This window comes from Equus przewalskii, chromosome 1 (assembly GCF_037783145.1).
Source record: "Equus przewalskii isolate Varuska chromosome 1, EquPr2, whole genome shotgun sequence".
In the NCBI taxonomy this organism is placed as follows: domain Eukaryota; kingdom Metazoa; phylum Chordata; class Mammalia; order Perissodactyla; family Equidae; genus Equus; species Equus przewalskii.
In genome coordinates, this window is record NC_091831.1 from 144,688,958 (window position 1) to 144,712,410 (window position 23,453).

The window sequence follows — 23,453 nt, forward strand, 5'->3', positions numbered from 1 at the left end:
CCTCCCTACCCACTTGCTAAGAATTATTGAGTAAGAGGAACCAATCTAGCATAGCAGTTAAGAGGAAGGGCTCTTGAGTCAAACTGGGTTTGAGTCCCAGCTGGGTGACCTTGAGCAAACAAAGGAAACTCTCCATGGCTCAGCTTGCTCCTCCATGAAATGGGGATAACATGAGTATCTGCTTCATAGAGTTTGGGAAGGTCCAATGATATAATTCAATTCAATTCAACAAATATGTGCTGAGAGTCTATTATGTCTCAGGCACAGGCCCAGCTTCTATGGAACTTCTATGTCAGTGGGAGCAAAAAGACAAGAAATAAGTGAAAAAGAAGAAAAAGATAATCCCAGATCACGATAAAGAGCTTTGAAGATAATGAAACAGAATAATATGGTAGCAAGTGACTATGGAGGATCCTTCAGATAAGATGAACAAGGGAATGTCCCTGCAAAGGTGACGATAAGATTATAACCAAACGCACCAGAGCTTGCTGTGGGCCCAGTGCTACTGTGAGTGCTGTAGGTGGGTGAACTCACTTAGTCCTTACGACAAACTACAAGGTAGGGACTACCCCCATTCTGCCCACTTTACAGACAAGGAAGGTGACACACAAAGAGGCTTAAACAACTTGCCCAGAGTTACCCAGAATGTAAGTGAGAGGACTAGATCTGAACCCAGGAAGTTTCAACCAGAGACCACGCCCTTAACTACCCCTTTACGTTGCCTCTCAAAAGCAGGTTGCAAGTGTTCAGGCAAAGATAATGTATGGAGAGCCCTAAACTGTGCCTAGCACCTAGGAATATTGTTATTATTACTATTGTTATTAACAGAAGTTGAGGCTCCAGAAGGCAGAGCTCCATCTTCTGAGAAGTTTGGAATGTTTGCGGCTTGAGTGATGTTAAGTGACTTGTTCCTCATCCAGGCCTGTCCTGTGCTGCCCTACCCCTCTAGGGACACCGAGCCCCAAGATCATCTAGAAGTCATACCATCCTGGCCTTGCCTGGAATGGAACTTGAGGAAGTGAGCTGAGTCTCCCGGCCCAGTCCCCAGGAAGACGTAAGAGACCTGGGAATCTCTCCAGCTGACTTCACAGGAATCCTATGCTCCCTGGAGAGTGACCTCAGATGAACTGTAACACAAAGGCACTCCCTTTTCTGAGAGGAGAGGTTGACGCCTTTGGAAGGCACAGGCTTTCGTGAATGGACTGGAGTGGCCCTCAGATAGGGAGGGAAGGTGGTTAGGGCTGAGTCTTCCATGGAACAGGAGTGCCGTTACCTGGAGTAGTTGAAGGAGCAGGTGGGCAAAGTACTGGAGCTCCCTCCTGAGTCACGCGCAAGGCTGGGCTCCCTAACATGCTCTCTCATGTGATTCTCTCAGCAACCTTATGAGGCGGCCATAATCATCAGGACGTCCAACACTAAGTACTAAGTAACTAAGTTACTAAGTAACTAAGTTAAGTAAACTACACTATCAAGTGGAATATTATGTGACCATTTACAATGAAGATTATCAGATGAGCAGTCTCAGACTCAGGAAATTTGGCAAAATATCTCCAGAGTCTTAAAATATGTAAACCACGTTTTTCACTGATTCCTCTTGTAGGAACCTATCTCAGAAAAATAATCAGAAATCTGGACAAAGATTCACATTTATAGATGAAAATGCACCAAAATGGTAACAGTGGTTATTTCTAGATGATGACATAATAGTTGATCTTATTTTCATCCTTATAATTTTGTACATTGTTCAAAAATACAAAATATTTATAATAAGAGGAAAAGAAAAACATTAAAAATAAATTCCAGTCCAAACAAATGTCTTTTTGGATAAACTATAATTACAAAGATTTTGTAAACATATAAACATGGTTGTGATTTATTATCATTGTTTTTTATTGAAATATAGTTAACATACAATATTATGTTGGTTTCAGGTGTACAACACAGTGATTCAACATTTACATACATTACAAAATACCATAAGTCTCGTAATCATCTGTCACCATACAAAGTTATTAAAATATTATTGACTATATTCCCTATGCTGTATGTTACATCCTTGTGACTTAGTTATTTTATAACTGGAAGTTTGTACCTCTTAATCCCCTTTACCTATTTCATCCATCTCTCCAATTGCTTTCTCCTCTGGCCTACCACCAGTTTGTTCTCTGTATCTGTTAGTCTATTTCTGTTTTGTTTTGTTCTGTTTGTCCATTTGTTTTGTTTTTTAGAGTCTACATATAAGTGAAACCATACAGCAATTGTCTTTCTCTCTCTGACTTATTTCACTTAGCATAATACCCTCTAGGTCCATCTATGTTGTTGCAAATGGCAAGATTTTATTCTTTTGTATGACTGAGTAATAATATTCCATGGCATATATATGCCACATCTTCTTTATCCATTCATCTATTGATGGACACTTAGGTTGCTTCCATATCTTGGTTATTGTGGTTGAGATTTATTATTAAGTGAAAAGAAATTGTAGCTGTGTTTTGAGGGTGACTATAAAAACATATTTTTAAAAGTTATTAATATTGCTTATCTCTGGGGGTGAAGTAGAAATAAGAGTAACTTTCATTTTCTATCTTACATGTTTCTGTGATTTTTTATAACAAGTATATACTACTTTTATAATCATAAAACATACAAATTTTTAAAATTATAATTACATATATGCAAGAACTGGCAGCCAGCACAGAAAAATTCATTTGATGCTAAGTGATGACTGCTGTAAAACCAAAATTCTTATTATGGCTGATTGTATCAGAAGAAAATTTTTGACCCCAAATAGCCAAAGCAATCCTGAGAAAACAAGAACAAAGCTGGAGGCATCACAATCCCTGACTTCAAAATAGACTACAGAGCTATAGTAATCAAAACAGCATGGTTCTGGCACAAAAAGAGACACACAGATCAATGGAACAGAATTGAAAGCCCAGAAATAAAACCACACATCTATGGACAGGTAATCTTTGACAAAGGAGCCCAGAACATACAATGGAGAAAGGAAAGTCTCCTCAATAAACAGTGTTGGGATAACTGGACAGCCACATGCAAAAGAATGAAAGTAGACTATTATCTTACACCATACACAAAAATTAACTCAAAAAGGATTAAAGACTTGAATGTAAGACCTGAAACCATGAAACTCCTAGAAGAAAGTATAGGCAGGACAGTCGGTGACATTGGTCTCAGCAGCATCTTTTCAAATACCATGTCTACTCAGGCAAGGGAAACAAAAGAAAAAATAAACAAATGGGACTACATCAGACTAAAAAGCTTCTGCAAGACAAAGGAAACTATGAACAAAACAAAAAGACAATCCACCAACCAAGAGAAAATATTTGCAAATCACATATCTGACAAGGGGTTAATTTCCAAAATACATAAAGAACACATATAACTCAACAACAAAAAAACAACCCAATCAAAAAACGGGCAGAGGATATGAACAGACATTTTTCCAAAGAAGATAAACAGATGGCCAATAGGCATATGAAAAGATGTTCAACATCGCTAATCATTAGGGAAATGCAAACCAAAATTACAGTGAGATATCACCTCACACTGTCAGAATGGCTATAATTAACAAGACAAAGAAATAACAAGTGTTGGAGAGGTTGTGGAGAAAAGGGAACCCTCATACACTGCTGGTGGGAATACAAACTGGTGCAGCCAATATGGAAAACAGTATGGAGATTTCTCAAAAAATTAAAAAATAGAAATATCATATGATCCAACTTTCCCACTACTGAGTATTTCTCCAAAGAACAGGAAGTCAACAAGACAAAGAGATTGACGCACCTTTATGTTCATTGCAGCACTATTCACAATAGCCAAGACATGGAAGCAACCCAAGTGCCCGTCAACTGACGAAGGGATAAAGAAGATGTGGTATATAAATATACAATAGAATATTATCCAGCCATAAATAAAGACAAAATCAGGGGCTGGCCTGGCAGAGCAGCAGTTAAGTTCGTGCATTCTGCTTCAGTGGCCTGGGGTTTGTAAGTTCAGATCCTGGGCGCAGACCTATGCACTACTTATCAAGCCATGCTGTGGCAGGCGTCACACGTATGAAATAGAGGAAGATGGGCATAGATGTTAGCTCAGGGCCAATCTTTCTCAGCCAAAAAAAAAAAAAAAGAGGAGGATTGGTGGCAGATGTTAGCTCAGGGCTAATCTTTCTCAAAAAAGAAAAAAGGCAAAATCATCCCATTTGCAACAACTTGGATGGACCTCGAGGGTATTATGTTAAGCAAAACAAGCCAGATTAAGAAAGACAAACACCATACACGGAAGATAAACACATGGATAAAGAGAACAGATTAGTGATTACCATACGGGAAGCGGGTAGGAGGTAGGCAAAAGGGGTTAAAGGGTATAGTGATAGATCAAAACCAGACTGTTGGTGGTGAGCATGATGCCATCTATATATAAACTTATATATAATAATGCACACCTGAAACTACGCAATGTCATAAACAAATATGACCGCAATAAAATAAAAAATTAAACGATCAAATTGAATATTTAAGGGGGTGAGTCATATGATATGTGAACTGTATTTCAAGTCTATAAAGTAAAATAATAAGACAAAACACTCCATCTGCTCCTCCCAAAAAGCACCATAAAAATCTGTACACATGCACAAAAAATGTTAACAAATCAATGTTTCTGTTTTAACCCACTAAGCGTGGATTGTTTTTTTGTGCAGCAATAGAAAACAGGAACTTCCTCTCACATATCATTTTGCCTATTTTACTTTATATAACATGTCTCAATCTGCAAAGGTCGTGTTTATCATCTCTTTCCTCCCAGTCAGCCCCCTCAATTAAATGTGAACTCCATGTCTGCCTTACCCACTCTTACAACTGGTACCTAGCATAGAATAAATACTTGTAAATTTAACAAAAAAATCAGTGCTTCACCATCAAAAGGAAAAAGGTGATTAAAAGGAACCTGAAGAAGGAAGAAACAATGGGAGAAATGCCGAAGATACAGGAATATCCAATTGATTAGATAACATTTACTCTGAAGGAAAGAAAAGAGGAAAATATTTTTGCCTCCCCAGGGGAGCATACAGGTTATGCTTCAAAATTGCATTGACATCCTTCAGCATAGAAATACTACCTCTAAGGCTCCTATAGAAATATTTTACGTATTTATGTGGAAAGATATATGTACAAGGAAATTCATTGTATTTATGATAGCAACATATTGGAAGAAACCTAACCTCCCACTAACAGGAGAATGATAAAGGATATACATGATATGTGGTACATCCATCCAATGGAATAATGTTATCATTGGAAAGAACAAACTGATGTGGAAATACATATAGCCAGGATATGATCCCATTTTTGTTAAATTAATCTGTGTGTGTCTATAGTGGAGAGATAGATAAATAGCATGTGTATAGTGTTTGGTGTATATCTGCAAAGATATACTCCAAAATAACAATGGAGGCTTCCAGGAAAATGGGGGTTGAGGTAAGGTAGGGACATTCTGCTTTTCAGCTGAATTACATCTCCAACATAGAGGAGAGCAAATAATTAGCAATGCCAAGAACACTAGGGTCGAAAGCCTAAACAGAGTCAAATTAAACAAAGAGTTGATCATAATGCAAAAAATGCCCAGATGGGCCTAGTAACTAAACAAAGAGAATAACAAGGTACAAGGGCAACCTGGTCACTAAGAACATCATGAAGAAAATGCAGTGTCACGATGGCTGAGGGAATGAATGGTCTTTGGAGCTCAAACCAGTTATCTTCATTCAGGTTCTATCACCACTCTGAGCCTCAACTTCCTGCTGAATGTAAGGGTGAAATGAGATAATGTTTGTAGAGCTCAGAGAGCAATACAATCTTCCATGACATCTCCCTACACATCTACACGCCAATTCTGTAAATTCAGAAATGAGATCAAATAGGATCATATAAATTTGGATGCAGTACTGGTGAGTGGTTAGGGAAGGCTGGCAAGAGAGTTTTTAAGAAGCTAAAATAAAATTGTATTTTATTTATTTTTGCTGAGGAAGATTTGCCCTGAGCTAACACTTGTTGCCAATCTTCCTCTATTTTGTATGTGGGATGCCACCACAACACGGCCACTAACGAGTGGTGTAGGTCCACGCCTAGGAGTTTAACCTGGGCCATTGAAGTGGAGCACATTGGACTTAACCACTAGGCCACAGGGCCAGCCCTTAGAATAAAATTTTTTTGAACCTCACTTCTCAAGCCTAGGAAAAGAGAAGAGCCTGAAAGAAAAACCATACAACCTGAAGGAAAAGGAATTAGCAATATAATGTAAGTTGATTTTTCCCCTTTTGGAGACTATTTCAAGAAATGGAAGCTTTGAAAAAACTCATCAGCAGAGGTCATCAGCTGTAGAAGTAATCTTTAGCAACAGCGGGACACGAACACAGAGAAGTGATCTGAAAGACTGAAGCCAGGTCTAAAGGCATGAGGTCCAATTAAATGGTGTATGGGATACAACATTGTGAGAACTACAGAGGAGTAAATAGGGAGGTGGCAGGGTTCTTTAGACAATGATATGATGTCAAAGAGTGAGTAAGGCTGGGGAGGAAACACAAATCCATATTTCTCTGAAACAAGATTAAAATATGACAATTGTTCATAGAAATCAATAGTAGGAATGATAAAAATATTTTCTTAAAGCTACTTATGGTAAAACGCAGTTTAAAAAACTAGAAGGATGAGGTAATGTTCTCTTCTGACCTAATCTTAAAGGACCCAGAAAACACAAAGTCTTCTACAGAAACCACAGATAGGGAAAAGGAAGCAAACTGAGGAAGTAACCAAGGCGAGTCTAAGGCATGAGGAAAGCACAGACATCATAATAACAGCCACAAATGAGTCCCAGATGAATTTCTCTGAAAATGGAAGGGTCATTGACTTGATTCAAAAACAAAACTTGGTGTCATGGAGTCCACAAAACACGGCTAAAACCAAAAGATGCAGACACACTACGACTGAAGCGAGGTGCCAAGCAGTGCCCCACTATGGGCAGTTACTCTGCTGATCATCTGATGAAGGAAATGATTAATTAAAAAGACCAAGAGAGGGCCAGCCCTGGTGGCCTAGTTGGTTAAACTTCACATGCTCCACTTTGGCAGCCTGGGTTTGGTTCCTGGGCATGGACACACACCACTCATTTGTCAGTGGCCATGTTGTGGCAGCTCACATACAAAATAGAGGAAGATTGGCAACAGATGTTAGCTCAGGGTGAATCTTCCTCAGCACATACACATAAAAAAGACCAAGAGATAGCATAAGGATGCAGCCTCATGGCTGAAGCATGCAAACAGCTAACTCCTCAGAACCAGAGGTTCCACTCCAAAGTCCTTGACACCTCACAAGTGACACTTGAGCCTGTCACGTAACAGTCCACCCTGCCCAGGCTGTCCAGAGGTCTGCTGTGGGTCAGGGGTGGGGTGGTAAGTGCTGAAGAGTGGGTGACTCCCTGCCTCTCCCTGTTCCTGGGAACTGGTGCAGCCAAAGGTTGTCTGGGAATGGTGAGTGTCCCCTGCCTTAGGAGCCGGGGCCACCGCTTATGCTCTTCCACATTTGAGTCCAAAAGGGCACCGTGCGTCATGACATCCTTACTCATTTTCTTAAATTACAAAAGTGATACATGATTATGGTTAAAAAAACACATTTTTTTCAATCGAGAGGAATTTATACAACAAAACAATGAAAGTCCTCCTGTTCCCCTCCCCTCAAACAACACCAACTCCCAAATCCTCTCCTCCAGAGTTAATTATCATTGACAGTTCGCTGTCTACCCTTCTAGACATTTTTGCCCACACGTATTCAAACATATGTATGTAGATGTGTGGGATCTGGGGCAAATTATTTAATCTCCATATCTCGGTTTTGTGAGGAAGAAATGAGTCAAGTGTGTGCATTCTCAGCAAAGTGTCTGGCCCATCGTAGGCACTGGGGGGTTAGCTGCTGTGATTACCCCCTCATTCGTTTTCACAGCAGCTTAGTATTCTATTGGATAGATGACGACGATACTGAGAGAGGTTTTACTGACCCCATCACAGATGCCCAAGAAGACACACTGATTAAACGGCTCTCCTAAAATCGGTGGGGGGCTGGGCCCAGAGCCCAGGACTCTGCCTCAGTGTTGTTTTTATCATACCACAGGGTCCCCTACTATCTCCCTTAAAGCAAAAGAGGTCTGGTTGGGGCAGCTGGTCCCACTCCTTGTCCCTCAGTGAGATCCAGCTTGGTCGCCCCATCTTATTTGGACCCCAGGCTGTCTCTGATGGGTCTCTAGGGCAGGGGACTCTAGGCCCAGGTGAGCTCTGCTCTTGCTGTGGTCTCCAGACATGCTCCTCCTTGTCCTTGGGGCTTGGCCTCCCCTTCTACAAAGTAAGTCACTCTGAGGACTCCCAGTCGCTCTCGGGTTAGCTCAGGCTGATGGGCAGGATGGCAACGGCTCAGAGCTGAGAGGGAGGTCTGGCTGCTTATCAGGCTAAAGACATTTCCAGAGCTCCTTCTTTGTGTGCCAGGCGCTGTGCCAGCCAGTGAAGGATACCTCCATAATGTAGGCGAGAAGCATAGCCATGGCCTCTGGGAGTCCCTGTCCTGGAGGGAGGAACCACTCAGGGCTCCTGGGCACAGGGGCTCCTCTGGATGGTCACAGGGGCGGAGGCGGGCCGGCAGGTGAGAGGCAGCTCCTGAGCGCAGTTGCCTAGCCCCACTCCTCCTCCCTGCCAGGCCTCCAGCTCTACTCCTAGTGCCATCTCCGCTGCCCTCACAGGTTTATGGAAGAGCGAGGGATGCTGGGTGATGGTCAGGCTGAGGCCTTTTCTGCTACCCTGGGAACTTCTCATATACTTCCAAGCACCTTTGCAGACTCCAGCCTCAAAACTAGAAAAGTCTTGGGGATCATCCACCCTGCTCATTTATCAGGCGAAGAGATACGGTTTGGCAAGGGAGAGGCAGGCGCAGAAGCAGCCCTTTAGTACTATTCACCAAGCTGAGGACTTCAAAATCTCTTTATCCTGTCCCTATGACAACGCTGAGGTGGGTATTATTTTTCTCACTTAAAGGATGAGGAAGCTGAGGCTTGAAGGATTTAAATGAGTTGCTCAAGATCATGAGGGGATAGAGTAGCCTAACGTGGATCTACCTCCTTCTTACTATAGGGAGCCCAAGACGTCCAAACTTCCCACTGGCCTCTTCCTTTACCACCTCTTCCAAATGCAGGAGAGCCTTTCTTCCAGTCAGCCTCATGACAAGGCATATGACAGAAATTCTTCCCCAGTCAACCACCCCAGCAAGGGCTGCCTTCCCCTTCGAAGCGTCACTCCCTCTGGAGCCCTATCCTGGGAGAAGATGGCATGGCTTCAAGGAACCAGTGAACAGAGCAATGGCTCCTCAGGTTCTAGTTTCGCTGGGTATGCAGCAAGATGTGGAAATTTCATCTGTGGTACCAGGGGAAGCCAAGCCTGGGGTTGGCCCAGGAGAACTCTGGCTAGAGGCTGTCTGTCCCTGTGCTGTGCCGACTGCGCAGCTCCTCCCCAGAACCAGCAGCCCCAGACTCAAAAGGCCACAGCTGAGTCACTTTCTTCACCTTTCCCTGGATTACTAGTTCCTTCACCTATCAGCATTTTCCCTCATTCATTCTCTCTCAGATCATGTGTTGTCCTCCTTCTGATTACTGATAACAACTTCTCCAGAAGTTCAAAGTCATACATCCTTGATGCTGACAATGATAACAGTCCCATCCCATCCCACATAATGGTGACAAGGGAGATGATTCAGTTCAGCATTCCTGAAAGAATGCATATGCAAGCACACTCAAAAATCTATAGTGTTAAGCTATATAAACACAGCATTAAACATATACGTGACAAGAGATTAAACTGGCAATGTGACGATTGTATATGACTCCCTCCCTCAGAAGACAAAGTTCCTTAAGAGTCCCACAAATTGTCAATTTCTTGGGATCTGAGAATCCAAGATTTGCATCTTAATAACTACTCCAATTCATTCTATGCCACATGGATTTGCATCTACTTAAGAGAGGCCAGAGCCAAAAAGGAACATTCTGCACACACCACTCTCACTTCCTCCTAGTGACTTCTTAAAGTTTGGTGGATGGAACCTAGAGGCCCCTGGCATTGAAGTTTGGCAGAGTGGGGAGAGCCTTCCAGTACAAGTTCATTGACAGGGTCCACTGCTCCACAGTAACCCAGCCACAGTTCCCTATAAATCCCCTGCCAGCCCTTTGCAGGGGCTGTCTGTTGTCCTGTCCTGACAGTAGTCCCACAGCTAGAAGGGACTACCAAGTTTACTAATAAGGAAACTGAGGTCTGAGGAACTGGTGGCCTGTCCAAGTTCATAGATGGTGAGACCCAAGCCTCCAGCTTTCCCAAGGTTGGCCTGAAGCCAGAGAACGAGGGGCTTCATGGCCCCATCCTCAGCAGCCCCTGAAAGCTCCCCCAGACCCTAGAATCCTCCCACATTGTGCATGGCCTGGGGCACCCCCAATCTCAGATTTTTTTAGTCTCAGTATCAATATTTTGTTTTCTTGTCCAAGGCACCTTTAAAATGTGTGTACTCTTCAATCCAGCTCATTTCATTCTAAAACATAACTTCAGGAAATAATAAGTCAGGAGTACAAAAATGTATGCACCAGGATAATCATTGCACCTTTATTATAAGGCCCAAACCCTGCAGACTATCCAAATACCCAAATATTGTGATTTGCTTTATAAATGATAGTACATCCACACAATAGCATATGGTGATTAAAAATGATGATGTGTATAATTATTGACAGAAATTTAACAATTTATTAAGTGAAAATAATTTAATAAACGAAAACAAATACAAAACAGTATGGAGGGGACAGATGACCCAGTTTCTCGAACATAATAATGGTATTTAAACAAAAACAGAGTGAGAACTATAACAGATTGAAAGAGACTTAAGACACATATCCATCATGCGCAATGTGCTTGGATCCTGACTCAAGTAAATGAAGTAGAAAAAAGTCACTGTTTTTACATAATTAGGGAAAATTGGACTTGGATTGATGGGGTGTTAGATGATATGAAGGAATTATTAATTTCATTAATGGGAATTGTCATTAGTAAAAAATCTTTATCTGTTATGGGTGAAAATGGAAAAAAAGTAGGTAAAGTACATACTCATTTCTGATTATAAATACACATACATACATGTTTTATATGCAGAGAAATGCATGAGGGAAAGCTGGGAGGAAGTCCTCCAATTTATTGGCATCCTTGGAGAATAGAATAAGGCTGATTTTCTCTTCTACTTCCTTTATTTTTTAACAATGTACAAACTTGTGTGATAAGGGAAAGTACAGTCACTGTACTGTACGGCACTGCAAAGAGCTGATTCAAGGAGCCTCTTGGGATTCCTGCCAGGGAGCAGGAGCTGAGGCAGGCCTGTGGCAGTGGCTTCTGGGACTGAGGAGGTACAAGCAGCCAATAGCTGGTGGTCCAGTACACATAGAGCCTGTGAGATCAGAGCAGGACCCACGGGGCTCCAGCATCACCCACCTGAAGCCTGGAGCTGGTGCCAAGGGAGCTGCACCCTCACCGGCTCAGCAGTTCGACCCAGAACAGGCCCACCTTCTTCCCACAGCTCCCTCCTCGCTATGGATGGACTGCTGGGCTCCCCTACCCCCAGCCAGGCTGTGCCTCTGCTTCTAGTCCTACATGGAGCACAGAAAGCCCAATCAGTGACCACCAGCAGGGAAGCCAGTGACGGGGCCAGACCTCCCTGGGCCCAGCTCTGGGCTGTGCAAACCCCCTCAGGACCACACCTGGGAGCCTGAGGCCAAGGAAGGAGCACAAGGTGATGTCCAGGACACAGGTGTTTCCAAAGGCAGCCCCCCCCCCTTCCTCTCACCCCCCTCCCTCAGAGGACCCCTTTACACACACACATACACACACACAGAGGACTGGGACTGAAACCCAAGAAGGCCGCTAACACCTCAATCCTGAGGGACATCCCAAAGGGGTCCTCACTCTCCAGGGCCTCGAGAACCCTCTATAATATCAGTGCTGGAAGAGACCTTAAGATCGTCTAGCCCAACCCTTCCATCAACAAGGGAGGAAACCAAGGCTCGGACTGGGTAAGTGACTTGGCAATCACACAGTGAGTTAGTGGTGGGCCGAGGATTAGAGAGAACACAGGAATCCAGGCATCAAACTCTTTATAACATGCTGCCTCTCATAAGCCTGATGGGTCCAAGACCCAGAGGACAGAGGCTTCTGCCCTGCCCCACCACCCTCAAAAAGCTCCTACTGATGGTAGGAGCCCTGAGCAATCTCAGCAGGAACACCATCCACACATCCTGTGCCACTTTCAGGTCCCCAGGGAAGGAGCTCAGGGTCTGACTCAGCCAGGGCTGTACGAGAGGGAAGCTGGGGGTGAGGGGCGAGTGGCCAAGGAACACTGCTGCATGGCTTCAACACGGCAGCCGCTGCGCCAGAGAACATCTGCTCCATCTTGAAGGCATTTCCCGCGGGCGACGAGATCCTGGCCAAGCTGCTTCATTGCTGCCCCTTCCCCATCCTGCTCCTCCCCGAGCCCTTGAGGACCTTGGTGTGCGGAGGGGGATGGGGATGGCAGAGACCTGCCTGCCACCCAGGGATGTAGGCCCTGTCATTTGGTTTCTGTCCTCCAAGTCTAGGCTAAGATCATGTGCAGAGGACAGTGCTGGGAAAAGGCAAATATCCAGTGAATCCTACCTGCCCCACTCCTAACCTCTGGTCCAAAAAACTTCCCCACAGGCTCCCTTTCTCTCCCAAAGAGAGCAAAATAGGAGCCAGGAAGGAAGAGGCAGGACTGTGCTAAACAGATGTGAGACTGGGGTGGCCTGAGAACCAGGGATTGGGAGTCCAGAAGTGACTTCACATCAGCATCCACTGTAGCCAAAGGTGGACGGCAAGAGGGAGGTGCTGGAGCTGTGTCCCTTTCTCTTTTGGGGTCCGTGGGGCAGCCTCCCCCTTCTACCCACTGATCTGCCTGCAGGGTCCTTCTGCCCAGCTCTCCACCGTTACACCCCAGCCCAGTGCTGGGAGTGCCAGCTGGGTGGGGTCCTCCATGTTGACTGAAAGCGAACCAGGTGCCGAGCACCAGTGACAGAGCACACAGAGGCCGGCAGGGCCACCCAAGGTTGGGGAGCTCGTGGGGAATTTACAGTCTTGGTTCCGGGACTGATTCACTGAGTCAATCAATATTTATTGAGCACTTAGTGGAGGTGGCGGGAGGAATGAACTCCTGGGCTTCCTGCAGCCCCTTCCAAACAGTGGGGGGAACATTTCAACAAGGATGCTGAGGCAAGGAAGCCCCAGTATCAGCTCAGTAATACTGACCCGAGGCCTCTTACCACCCAGAGAACTCACTGAGCAGCCTGCACTTGGCGGCCCACCCAAACTACCTCTTCTCCCCCACCACCCTCTCTGCTGCTGCTTGGGAGGCTGTGAAACATTGCAGTAGCTTGAGAGCTGTGGGGGGATCTGGAAACGGGAAGTATTCTCTAAACTGCTATGCTCCATCAGCCATTCACTCTCCCTCATTGCCCAAGTGGCAGACGTCATGAAGCCCCTCTGACACACCAGCAAACAGAGGCTCCAAGACACTGACCCTAAGGACCCAACCCAATCACAACTGTGATACAAGTGACACGTCTTTGCTCTTGGTGGCCCTCCCTTTCCAGGGTACTCTCTGCAGCTACTAAGTCCCTCTCAGGTTCAGCAGCCTCCCTCCCTCCATCAAACCACAGTCAGAGGAAAAGTGGCTGCTCGTGAATGTAACACAGTGAATCCACCTCCCGCAGGGGCATTTCTACTGGAAGCCTTCCATCCAGAAAGGGAAGGCTTTCTCATTCCACCTTCAAGGAACTTTGGGCACCAATGAGCTGGAAGGCAAGTTTCAAAAGGAGGCAGCTGGCAAGTTTGGGCCTAGAGCTAAACAGGACTCAGAGAAGGAAGCCCACGCAGTCTGTGTGGCGGCTGAGTGTGTGCATGTGTTGGGTGTGGATGGAAGTCTCAAGATCCCATCCTCCCCCAGAGAGAACATGAAAAGAAAAGCAGTGTGTGACCTTGAGCACATTACGCTTGATTTCTTTATTTCCTCAGCTGTAAAATAATCACATGTATTTAACTTGGTTTGAGGATTAGAGATCATTAACATAAATTCCCAACAGTCAAGGAAGTTATATTTGATGCAGAAAATGTGTCACTTTCAAAATCCTGGATCCTTCTTTTTGTGAAATGATTAAGCTGAGTCCATTCCTCCCTAAACAGGGGCACAAATGGCGGCAGCAGTCAGGCATTACAAGCAGAATTTATTACCCAAAGCAGTTTGAGGAAGTCTAGGCACTGGGCATGGCCTTCCCCAATCACAAGAAAACTCAAACCTCTTTAAACTCACCCTCCACTCCCAGCTGAAGTGAGGGATTAAAGGCTGCAGCCCAAGTTATGCCACGAACTCTATATCCTCATTCTTTTTTTTGTAGGAAGATTGGTCCTGAGCTAACATCCGTGCCCATCTTCCTCTGCTTTCTATGTGGGATGCCTGCCACAGCATGGCTTGACAATTGGTGCGTAGGTCTGCCCCCGGGGTCCGAACCGGTGAACCCCGGGCCGCTGAAGTAGAGCCTGCAAACCTAACCACTACACCACCAGGCCGGCCCCACTGTCTCCTCATTCTTTTTTTTTTTTTATCTGTTTATTTTTTTTTGTCTCCTCATTCTTGACTAATAATCTCAAAGTCACAAATGGGCATAATGTAATTTGGATCCAAATCTTACACAGGAAAACTCCACAATTAATAAGACAAGGTTGGAGGTATCATTCAAATAGACAGGAAGATACCAAAGAGCTTTAACTGGCTATGAGAAGGAGAGAGGTTTTCTGTTCATAATTAAATGGAATTGTCTAATAATCATCAGTGAGTATGAGCCTTGGAGGAGACGTTAATCCTGTGGGGTGGGTGACAGGTGCACTGACCAAACCCTCCTGGGCTAGTCAGAGGAGAGATTTAAGGTCTTCCATGAGGACTCCCCATGACTGTCCTTAGGCAGGTGCCTCCTGGTTACCTAGTGCGGAAGGAGCCTGTAGTGGCTGCCCCTGAACCTGCAGAAGGGTGGGGGTGGGGGTGTTGGGAAGGCAGTTCCTGACCTTGCAAAGTGACACAGAATTCTCAGCAGCGGAGGAGGCTGTCTTCAAGCAGCGTTGAGAAGTTCCCTGACTATTTCTACATTTAGGGAGTGCAACCAAATCTCTCACATGGGATTTCAGTTTCACTTGTTTGATGGGTTTTAAAATTATCCTAGACCCAGAAGGTCAGTCTCTTATTCTCCTTTTGTCAACAAACCAAATAGCATTTATGTCTAGAAACACTGCGCTAAACAAAAACTGTGGGCAATCCCTCATTCCAGACCCGGTGCTGCAGATTTTCTTGAAAATCAGCTTCTGCACCAGTTAAATCTTGATAAAGGTCTCTCTTCATAATTTCCCCCACCCCCCACCAGGCCACAATCACGGTGGCACCAGGAACCCAAGGGGCAGATTCCCTCCCCCCTCAACTCGGGCTCTCCAGGAAGAAGGGGAGCTCCCAGCACCTGCCTGCCAAGCTCTGCTCCACTTGCTGAACTTTGCTTAGCAAGAACAGGTCATTCTGGCCACAAGTTCCCTAAAACCATCCCCATTTTTAAGGCACATCAACTCTTCTGGGCAAGGCTCTCTGCTTATAATGAATTATTTTAGTTATTCTTACTATTCAAAAGAAACTTGTACATCAAAGCCCACCCTTGGCAGCCATTCTGCCCCAAGATGCTGAGAGGGTGGGGATGAGGGCAGAGCCCAATTAACATCAGGGATTCTGGTCGTCAGGGTCGCACTTCAGCATGACTTTCAACCCCAATCCTTTTTTGGATGTTTCAAAAGCCTCCAGAGCTTTCTCCAGAGGAAACCTATGGGTGACTAAGGGCTTTACATTCACAGACTTGGACGCAAGCATGGAAATCGCCATCGGCCACCTGTAAAAGATCACAGGCATTGCATTCAACCTTCAGGAGGTAAGAGCCAGCCACCCAAAACTACTAAGCACAGATCAGCTTGGCCATATTTATTTATGGCACTACAGTTCTGCAAGGTCAATTCTGCAGACCCACCGCAGTGGAAATGATCTTACGACTTGTAATTTGGGAATACAGGGCCTATTCCCAAATGCCTCCGACCCCTCTGCAATGTCTGTCATGAAGCCTAGAATTCCTTCGGCTTGAAGGCATAAGGCAAATGGAGCCCACTGTGAAAGGGTGCATAAGCCTCAGGGACGCAGCCCAGAATAATCCAATCACAGTCCTTAGCAGCTGGGCGTGGCGGAGTTTGCTGGGAAACCAGCCTCTCCAGAGGGAATGGCTAAACTCTAAAGGTGGGAGAGTAAGGGACACAGGCGGGGAAGGTGGTCCTGGACAGAGTTTTCCAGCAGGGGAGAGGGTGGAGCCACAGAACATGGGGTGAGGTGAATTAAGACCCTCTCCCTTCCCAGGGTGGACCCTGCGGCTCTGGAGTGGGAATCAAGGGACTTGAGTTCTTGCTCTTGTCCCCCCTCCTCTCCTTCTTCCCTTCAAAGGGGGAAAATGGAGATCTGGCCACTTAAAGAAGTGGAAAACAGAGGGCCTGGGGGATGAGTGGCAGATACCCAAGAAAAGCATGTTTCAAATCTGCCTCCCTCCATCCCTCCCTCCCTCACTCCTTCTGCCATCTGTGCCCTCCTGTTCTTTAACCAAGAGTGAATGTTCTCTCTTTAGATCACTATCACACATATCACATGGCTATCAGTGTGTCCAAGGAATGCCCCTCATGAATAAATAGGCAGAGACTCTTGGTCCAGAGGCCTTGCAGGGCCTGCCCTGGTCTTGCTGGCCGCTGGCCACCCTGGCTCACCCACAATATACTCACGTGTTGCAGTATCGAAACACGCCCTTGATATCCACCTCCCTGGTGGCTGCGTGCACTAGGGGCACAGTGGTCATCTCAGAGCCCAGCCCCACAAGTACCAGGGTCCCACCAGAACGAGTGGCCTGAAGGAGAGGTAAGAACAAGAAAACCCAGAAGATAAGAAAATGCAGACTTCCAACTCACAATAACACCGTGGTCACACAAATGTCTTCTGATTGCATCAGGTGAGCCCAAAAATTTCAGAGAATAGGATTCTTTCTATACTGCTGAACTCTTCAATATGTCAATCAAACTCAACAGAGTAGCATAGTAAAATTATGTTCCTTAAAGATCCTGAAATAATACACTTCACCAGTGGAGGACTAGGCACAGGGAAAGCATCTTCTACTGTCCAAACATCCCAGGAAATAGTGAAGGTTCTCCAGACCCCAGTGAGAATCTCCCCTACAGACAAGGTTGATCTGCAACAGCTTCTGAGCATCTTTCAAAGCTTTGCTAATTCAGTACCAGATGCTAGCATCAGCCACTGCCGTATCTCAGCACCTGCTGTGCCTTCTCCAGAGTGCTACCCCACAAGACAGAACTTCTGTCAAATCTCTAAGGAACCACCCTCTTGGTGAGAAAACTATACAAATGGGGAGGGCTATTGGAATTCTGTGGTTTAAAAATTGCCTTATACATGCACGCTGGCTTCTGAGACATTCGTCCCAATAGTATCAGTCATATGGATTTTGTCTTCCTTGAACATCCATCTGCCGTTCCCTCCTTGGAGTGGGCCAGAGAGTGAAATGTCTCCTGACAGTCTCTACATAACTCCACATGAGAGCTGTACCTGTTCCAGAGATTTTCTGGGACCTGTGCTCAATGTTGTGAGAGAAAGAAAAACGAACAATTCACTCATGCTAAGTTTTCATTATAGTCAGCAGCAAAGCCCTTCTTGGGACCATTCTAAGAGCTAAACAGTGGGGCTACAGAAAGGCACACGTCACATCCCCTGTCTGTGAGGGGAAGGATACACCACAGAGAGACGCCTGCAGCGTGGGGTGACTCCTGGCACTTGCACTCATGTGGGACCCTGGAAGGTGCCCCTCTCAGCCAGGTCGCTCATGTGTAAGAACAGGCTGACACCTCCCCAGCAGGGCTGTTGGGGTGAACAGTGCTCAGCACTGGGATGGGCTCCATGATTGGCGCATTTTCTGTTTTGATTGAAGCGCAGAGTCACTTACAAACCACCTGTGACATGTAAGCACTGTTCATAAGGGGGAGGGTATCTCACAACTGTCCCCACCAGAAAAATGGGGGAGGCGGAACAAAGTTGTGAGTGAGCCAAACAAAAGTTCTCTTAGCTGAGAACTTTTCCAGGAAACCTGTTTCTCCATCACATTTCCTCTCCACCTGGTGAGGAGGACAAGGAACACCACCAACTGGCCATCCCAAGCTGCCAGGAGGCCAGGAGTTTACTGACCACAGGTAAAGGAATGCTCGGACCACCCGACCATTGTTCTGTGGGTATGACCTCTGCACCAAGGAGATGACATCAGTTCTACACTAAGCATTTGCCACATCTCCTCATGAACATTTTCTAGTCATGACCTGGCAGGAAAGTGACTCTCAGGTGTGCCTCGGCCTACCTTGTGCATTGGCAGGGTGACCTGCTGAATTCGACAGCACCTGTCCTACATGATGTCTCTACTTCTCGCTCAGGAGAGGCACCCGCTTCAGGCCTAGGGAGGCCCTTGGGTCACATTTACCTCCTTGTCCACCTCAGGTAGCCTGGCAACTGGGTCCTCACCATCAACAGCTGGAGACGCCAACTGTTCTCAGGTGCTCTCCAGACAGCACACAAGAGGAAGGAAAGCTCTGAATTGTGAAGCCAGGTTTTTTACTGCCTCTCTGGGGAATGGGAGTCACTGACTGGCCAACAAGAGACACACCTTACCTGTTGTCAGAGCCCTCAAGGTGTCTGGCACAAAGCCAGGCACAGAGCAGGTAGCCAAGACATGCCCTGGGTTGACGGATCACACGCAGACCTATCGCCCTCTGAGTTTTGGCTTCTCTTTGCCACTTCCTACATGGTAACCACTGTAGGATGGAACTCAGGACAAAGTGAAGGTGCCACCTGCTCCTCCCTCCTCCCACTACTTGAGCCATGGGCATCTTGGTAGGAGGAGGACTAGGCAGCTTTGCTTGAGGGCGGTATCTCTAAGCTCAAGGTGTCAGCTTTCCCCAGAACGTCTTGCATGGAGCAAAGAGCCCTTGTGCGTGACCAAGCTGTGACTCAGAGGGAAGGAGGAAGCCCACGCTGCTGCGGGACGCAGTCTAGGAGGCACAGTAGGAGCGCCCAGTGATGGCAGCTGCCGTGGCTCTCCCCAGCCCAGCCCCTCCCACCCTAGGCCGGTTGCCCACTGGCTCCTTGTTAACTCCTGCCCTTTCTCCCCTAAGCAGTGGCCAGAGTAGGGAAAGCTCAGGCATTGGAGGCGTGTGCTCAAGGCAAGTCACCGGGCCTCTCCCGGTAAAACATGGAAAATGAGAACTAATTTTCAGGGCATAACATTTATAAAGCGCCCAGTAGGCAACTCAGCACACAGTATGGCTCAGAACCTAGAAGGTATTTTTTCTCCTCTCTTTTCCTCATCCTTTGATCTGTCAATGCCACACCTGCCACCTTGCCAACTTCCTGTAAATTACTGATGGGTCGCTGGGGGGAGAATCAGGTATTGGCAGCTTAGCTGTTCCTAGTTCTGGGAGAGGACAGTAGAAGCCAACTCTGACCCTGAAAAATCACCTCACCTTTGTGACTAACTTAATGCTTGTTACTTTTTCAATGATACAAATTGCTGTTTTCCTCAATAAAACAAGGTAGGGATTTCCTACCCTCCACTAAGCCTGCTTCCCCTGTTCCACCTGTTGATCCTTTCACCAAAAGCACTGTTTTATGATCGCAGATATGACCATGCCAGCAACCCCACCCCAACAGCGCGGATCACTTAAGATCTTTCAAGGACTGTGTATCTCTTACTTTGTTTAAACCTCACAACGACCCAATGAGGATGTTAAGCAAGTGTCACTATCTCCAAAAGAGAGATAAGAGAAGAGTGATACCAAGAGACTACCTAATTTTCCTTAGGGGTCATTAGCAGTCAGTGGAGAAGCTTGATCCTACCCCGCGAGGATCTGCCCACCAGCTTCAGCTACCCTCATCCCACTCACATAGATGCCGGCCTGGATGGCGGCCTCTGCCCCCGTGCACTCAATGGTGACTTCTGGCTTGCACCCCAGTAGATCTTCCACTTTACTGGCAATTTCCTGAGGGCTCTCCTTGGAGATGTGGAGGATGAAATCAGCCCCGAGTTCTTTGGCTTTAGACAACCGAGAGGCAGACAGATCTAAAGTTGAACAGAAGTTTCTTTCAAACTGAGAAACTGGGTGGCTGATTAGGGAAAAAATAAAAACAGAGGTGCAGGTTCTGATGGCAACGAAGCTCTGGTGTAGTGGTTGGTGTCACTGAGCCCAACACACATACTCTCTACACCTTCACACATTCCTATTCACACCACACACTGTCTCTCTTTCACATAATCTCTCTCTCTCTCAGATACCTTCTCCTCACACAAAATACACATACATCCCCTCCTACATCCCCACCCCTCACACATCCACACACACCCCACACAACTCTACACACTCACCCACACACATAATCTCGCAGATAACCTCTCCTCACACATAACACACACACTCAGATACCTTACACACACACACATACATACTCTCTCTCACAGATGCCTTCTCCACACACACACCCTTCTACACCCCACATGCTTCCATATACACCTCACAGCTCCACACACACATACCCACACAGGCCATCACAGATAACCTCCCCTCACACATACACACTCATATCTCTCACCCATACCACACACTTCACACATAGACATCCTCTTATAAACATCTCACACATCCCACTAACTCCACATCACAAACAGACCCTCTTCGTTTCCTGGACTTGGTCAGTGGACCAAGGACTGAGCCTCCTCTTAGGACCGAGTGGGCACCTGAGCCTAAGGTCCACACATAAAGAGTCAGGTCCTCTTTTCCACAGCAGCCGCCCTCTCCCAGCAGCTTCATAAGAGGCTCCTCCTGAGGCCTGACTTGGTCATTCCTGGGTGGGCTTTTCGACCCTGGAACCCAGGAGAAAAGAAGAGGAGCCCCTTTAGAAACCCAGTACCCCAGTAAGGGAACAGGTCTCATGCCCTAGCCCCAAACTGTAGGCCCAGTTGCTTCCCCCTCAAGGAGATTTAAAATGAAGAAAACCTTCTTACCAGTCACCACCACTTGAGCCGCACCCATTGCCTTGGCCACGAGTAAAGTGACTAGTCCGATCGGCCCTAAATAAAGTAGGAAATGGGAGACATTTGTGAAATGTTAAACATCAGTTCTCCCCCTTGTCCAGGCCATAGAGAGAAACTATATCTTTTGTGTACCCCTAGCATCTATCCCAGTGCTGGACACACGGCAGGCAGTGAGAACTTGACGCTGTTTGTTGAATGCATGAGGGACTGCCCTCTACATGAAATCTGCTCCTAGCACAGGATTCTATTTGATTCTCTCATATCTCAAAGCTAGAAATTTTCCACATACCCTTAGGCACTGCTTGGGGATAATGTCAAAGAACCAGAGGGCTCAAGGAAACATTTCTTTGTTCCGAGAATAAGTCTCAGGAGGTCTGAATATATTTTCCTGTTCTCTCTTTGATCCTACCTTCTTAGAACCCATCACGCCTCCCCTAGGAGAGATATATCCTTTTTAGGCACCACCTGAGGACCCCCGTGCAGGGTGTCCTTAAGTGAGCTGGCTCCCTGGGTTGACTCAGCTGCTCGGGCACCTCCAGGATGTTCAGGTGCCTAAGAATCAGCCTGGAAACCACCTGCTTCCCCAGAGTTATCTGCATGCTAGATGATACAATGCTTTTAATACAAAAACCAGACTAAATAAGGCTATGCAGAATATAATAAATAAGGCTACGCAGAATGTCTTGGGGGATTTGCTTTTTGGACACTCCCCTTGAAAACAATTTTGTGAGTTCCCTTAGTAAGTAAAACACTGGAAAATGCCTGAAATGACCAACAAAGTCATCAGTTAAATAAACTACAATGGGATACCACACAGCTATTAAAATTATGTCATAACTCTTTTATCTATTGATGTGAAAAAATGTTCACAATATATCGATTTTTTTTAAGAAAGAGTAGGTAACATGAAGCATATTCAGCGTGATCTCGTTTAAAAAAAAGTTAGCAGTGGTTTTCTCAGGCTGATGGGTGACAGGGCTATGGGTGAATTTCTGCGTGTGTCCAAGTGTGGTATGTATGACTTATCTTCTTTTTCTATGGCAAAAATGTATTACTTATGCAGATTTTTTTAAAAAATCTGTCACCCGAATCCTACAGTCTGCTGGTTCATTGAGGCAAGTCTGTTCTACACCCATCATTCCTCTTAGGAAGCCCTGAGGTCACTTCTGCGACCCTGCCAAAGAAAATCAGTCACAAAAGTGTATGAGGATTAACTCAAAATGGATTAAAGCCTTGAATATAAGACCTGAAACCTTAAAACTCCTGGAAGAAAAGACAGGCAATAAGCTCCTTGACATTGGTCTTGATGATGAGTTTGTGGTTTTGACCCCAAAAGCAAAAGCAAAAAGAGAAAGATAAACAAGTGAGACTACATCAAACCAAAGAGCTTCTGCACAGCAAAGGAAACCATCAACAAAGTGAAAAAGGCAACCTATCAAATGAGAGAAAATATTTCAAATCATATATCTAATAAGGGGTTAATCTCCAAAATATATAAAGAATTCATACAACTTAACAGCAATAAAACACAATTGATTAAAAAAAATGGGCAGAGGATCTGAATACTTTTCCAAAGAAGACATACAGATGGCCAGCAGGTACATGAAAAGGTGCTCAACGTCACTAATCATCAGGGAAATGTAAATCAAAACCACAATGAAATCTCACCTCACACCTCTTAGAATGGCTATTTTCCAAAAGACAAAAAATAAGTGTTGGCAAGGACGTGGAGAAAAGAGAATCCTCATATACTCTTCTTGGGAATGTAATTTGGTGCAAACACTATGGAAAACAGCATGAAGGTTCCCCAAAAAACTAAAAATGGAACTACCATATGATCCAGCAATTCCACTTCTGGGTATTTATCCAAAGAAAAAAAAACTAACGCAAAATGATAGATGCACTGCCATGTTCATTACAGCATTATTCACAACAGCCAAGACTTGTAAACAACCTAAGTGCCCATCAATAGATGAATGGATGAGGAAGTTGTGGTATATATACATATACATATAATGGAATACTAGTCAGCCATAAAAAGAGAGGAAATATAGCCATTGTGCCAACATGGATGGATCTTCAGGGCATTATCCTAAATGAAATAAGTCAGC

The 23,453-nt window shown here is 45.5% G+C and overlaps 1 protein-coding gene across 4 annotated transcripts in view; it reads right to left on the minus strand.

Moving 5' to 3' along the window:
- Window positions 1–14,131: 14,131 nt before the first annotated feature.
- SORD (sorbitol dehydrogenase) overlaps window positions 14,132–23,453 on the minus strand; it is a 43,313-nt gene continuing 33,991 nt past the window's right edge. For all 4 annotated transcript variants that reach the window (XM_070624927.1, XM_070624920.1, XM_070624937.1 and 1 more), the window contains 4 exons: window positions 21,313–21,378; window positions 20,198–20,373; window positions 16,988–17,109; window positions 14,132–16,062 (listed from right to left, as the gene is read on the minus strand). In XM_070624927.1, the coding sequence (XP_070481028.1) occupies window positions 15,897–16,062; window positions 16,988–17,109; window positions 20,198–20,373; window positions 21,313–21,378 (530 nt within the window). In that variant the 3' untranslated portion in view covers window positions 14,132–15,896. The remainder of the gene's footprint in view (window positions 16,063–16,987; window positions 17,110–20,197; window positions 20,374–21,312; window positions 21,379–23,453) is intronic.